Here is a 1,717-nt window from a genome sequence, read left to right on the forward strand (position 1 = left end):
CTATGATATTTATTGGCAAATTTAGTCTAAAAATAAGAAATATGAAACAAATAAAATAAAACACATACAAAGCAGAACACAGCTAAATGTATCAAAAGTATGTCTATGTAATATTAGAATTTTCTGAGACAATGAATTTTGGTTTTTCATTTTTTTCCCATTAAGAGGTTTTTATTTAATAGAATTTTTGGACAAAAAAAATCACAATATATCGCCTTGCTTACAGTATCGCAAYATATCGGGATATATCGTATTGTGACCCCTCTGTCATGATATGTATCGTATTGCCATACACAGCCCTAATGCTAATGGTAGCTATGTTAGCTTGTTGTTGTTTGGTAGCTCGCTACTGTTGTTGTGTAGTTTAAATGGTGTGAATCTGCTGCCTTCTTTGGATTGATTGTTTTTTGTAGAATGCCCTGAGACGACATTGGTTGTGAATGTTACAGTGGTTACAAACGATTCCCATTACGTTCCAGAAATCGGAGTGGACCTGGGCCGTAAAGACTAATACAAAAACACAGAACCTGTGTTTGAAGCCAGGCCAGGCAGTGCAAAAAAGTTTACTATGATTTTCTCAAGATTTATAATCAATGGTTTTAGTATTTCAGGTAATATTAGTTATTCGTGTCATTTAAGGGAAGCACAACGGTGCAATGGCTCCTTAAAAAAACTAATATTTTCTTTGTAAAGCTTCTTTAATTACTAAAGAAAAATAAATTCAGCATTTGCTTACCTTCGCTCCTTTTACTCCACTGCAGTCACATTTGGAACCTCCACATCCATGGCAAGCCTAACCAAGAACAGGAGAAAACAACATTAAGACATGGCAGGAAACGCTCTGTGACATCAGATGCACAGTTAAGAAAAAAATAAACAGATATTATTACAACAAAGAAAACATATATAATCACAGAACAATGCTACAGATCAATTTTAAGTAAAGTAAGGTAACTAAAGTTTATTTATATAGCACCTTTCTTAGACATAAAATCACAAAGTGCTTCACATAAAATAAAATAAAAACAATAAAGTAAATTAGTAAATTAAAACATCACCACAGGATTACATTCATATGAGAGTACAAGTAGTAAAAAAAATTTTTTTTGAGGAAAATGTGCAAAATGTCCTGCAAAAGCTTGTGTTTTGGAATGAAGAGGACATTTCGTCACTAGAGGGCGCCACAACACCACAATGCTGCCTCGCTCCCACCTGACATTTCTTCCCACAGATGAGGATTCCCCAGCAGGTTTGTTTGATGACGGGCAGAGAAGCTCAAGGTTGCTGAGGCTCAAACATCAGTTTAATCTCAACAGAAAAAAAAAATCCTTTTCGCCGGATTCATTTCGGAAAAACACAAGAAAGGGAGGACCGKGTGTAAGAAAATCTGGGAGGATGGATGTGGGAGTGCCAAGCTGATTACCTCTGTTGACACAATGAATGCCAGACGGGCATCAGCTGCCAGGCAAGTTGTGAGAAAGAGGCGTGGGGAGTGGGTGAGAGAGCAGGATGGGTTTGTAACCGTGCCATGTCTGTGTTTGTAAAGGCAGATTTTCATTGTTGGATTGGTTAAACTCCTGTTTCTCTGACTAATTTTCAGTTGTTGTGTTTATCTATCAAAGCTGATTTTTCTTTTACAGTTAAGAAATGCTTTTTCTTTACTGTCAGTTATTTTTAATTAGAGTTTTTTCTGTTAAAAAAGCTATGACTCTTTAAT

General features: G+C 35.8%; 1 protein-coding gene across 2 annotated transcripts in view; it reads right to left on the minus strand.

Moving 5' to 3' along the window:
- col4a5 (collagen, type IV, alpha 5 (Alport syndrome)) overlaps positions 1-1,717 on the minus strand; it is a 73,291-nt gene that overhangs the window by 46,630 nt on the left and 24,944 nt on the right. For both annotated transcript variants that reach the window (XM_014018268.1, XM_014018269.1), the window contains exon 2: positions 737-793. In XM_014018268.1, coding sequence (XP_013873722.1) covers positions 737-793 — 57 coding nt within the window. The remainder of the gene's footprint in view (positions 1-736; positions 794-1,717) is intronic.

Source organism: Austrofundulus limnaeus, unplaced genomic scaffold (assembly GCF_001266775.1).
Source record: "Austrofundulus limnaeus strain Quisiro unplaced genomic scaffold, Austrofundulus_limnaeus-1.0 Scaffold188, whole genome shotgun sequence".
NCBI classification, from domain to species: domain Eukaryota; kingdom Metazoa; phylum Chordata; class Actinopteri; order Cyprinodontiformes; family Rivulidae; genus Austrofundulus; species Austrofundulus limnaeus.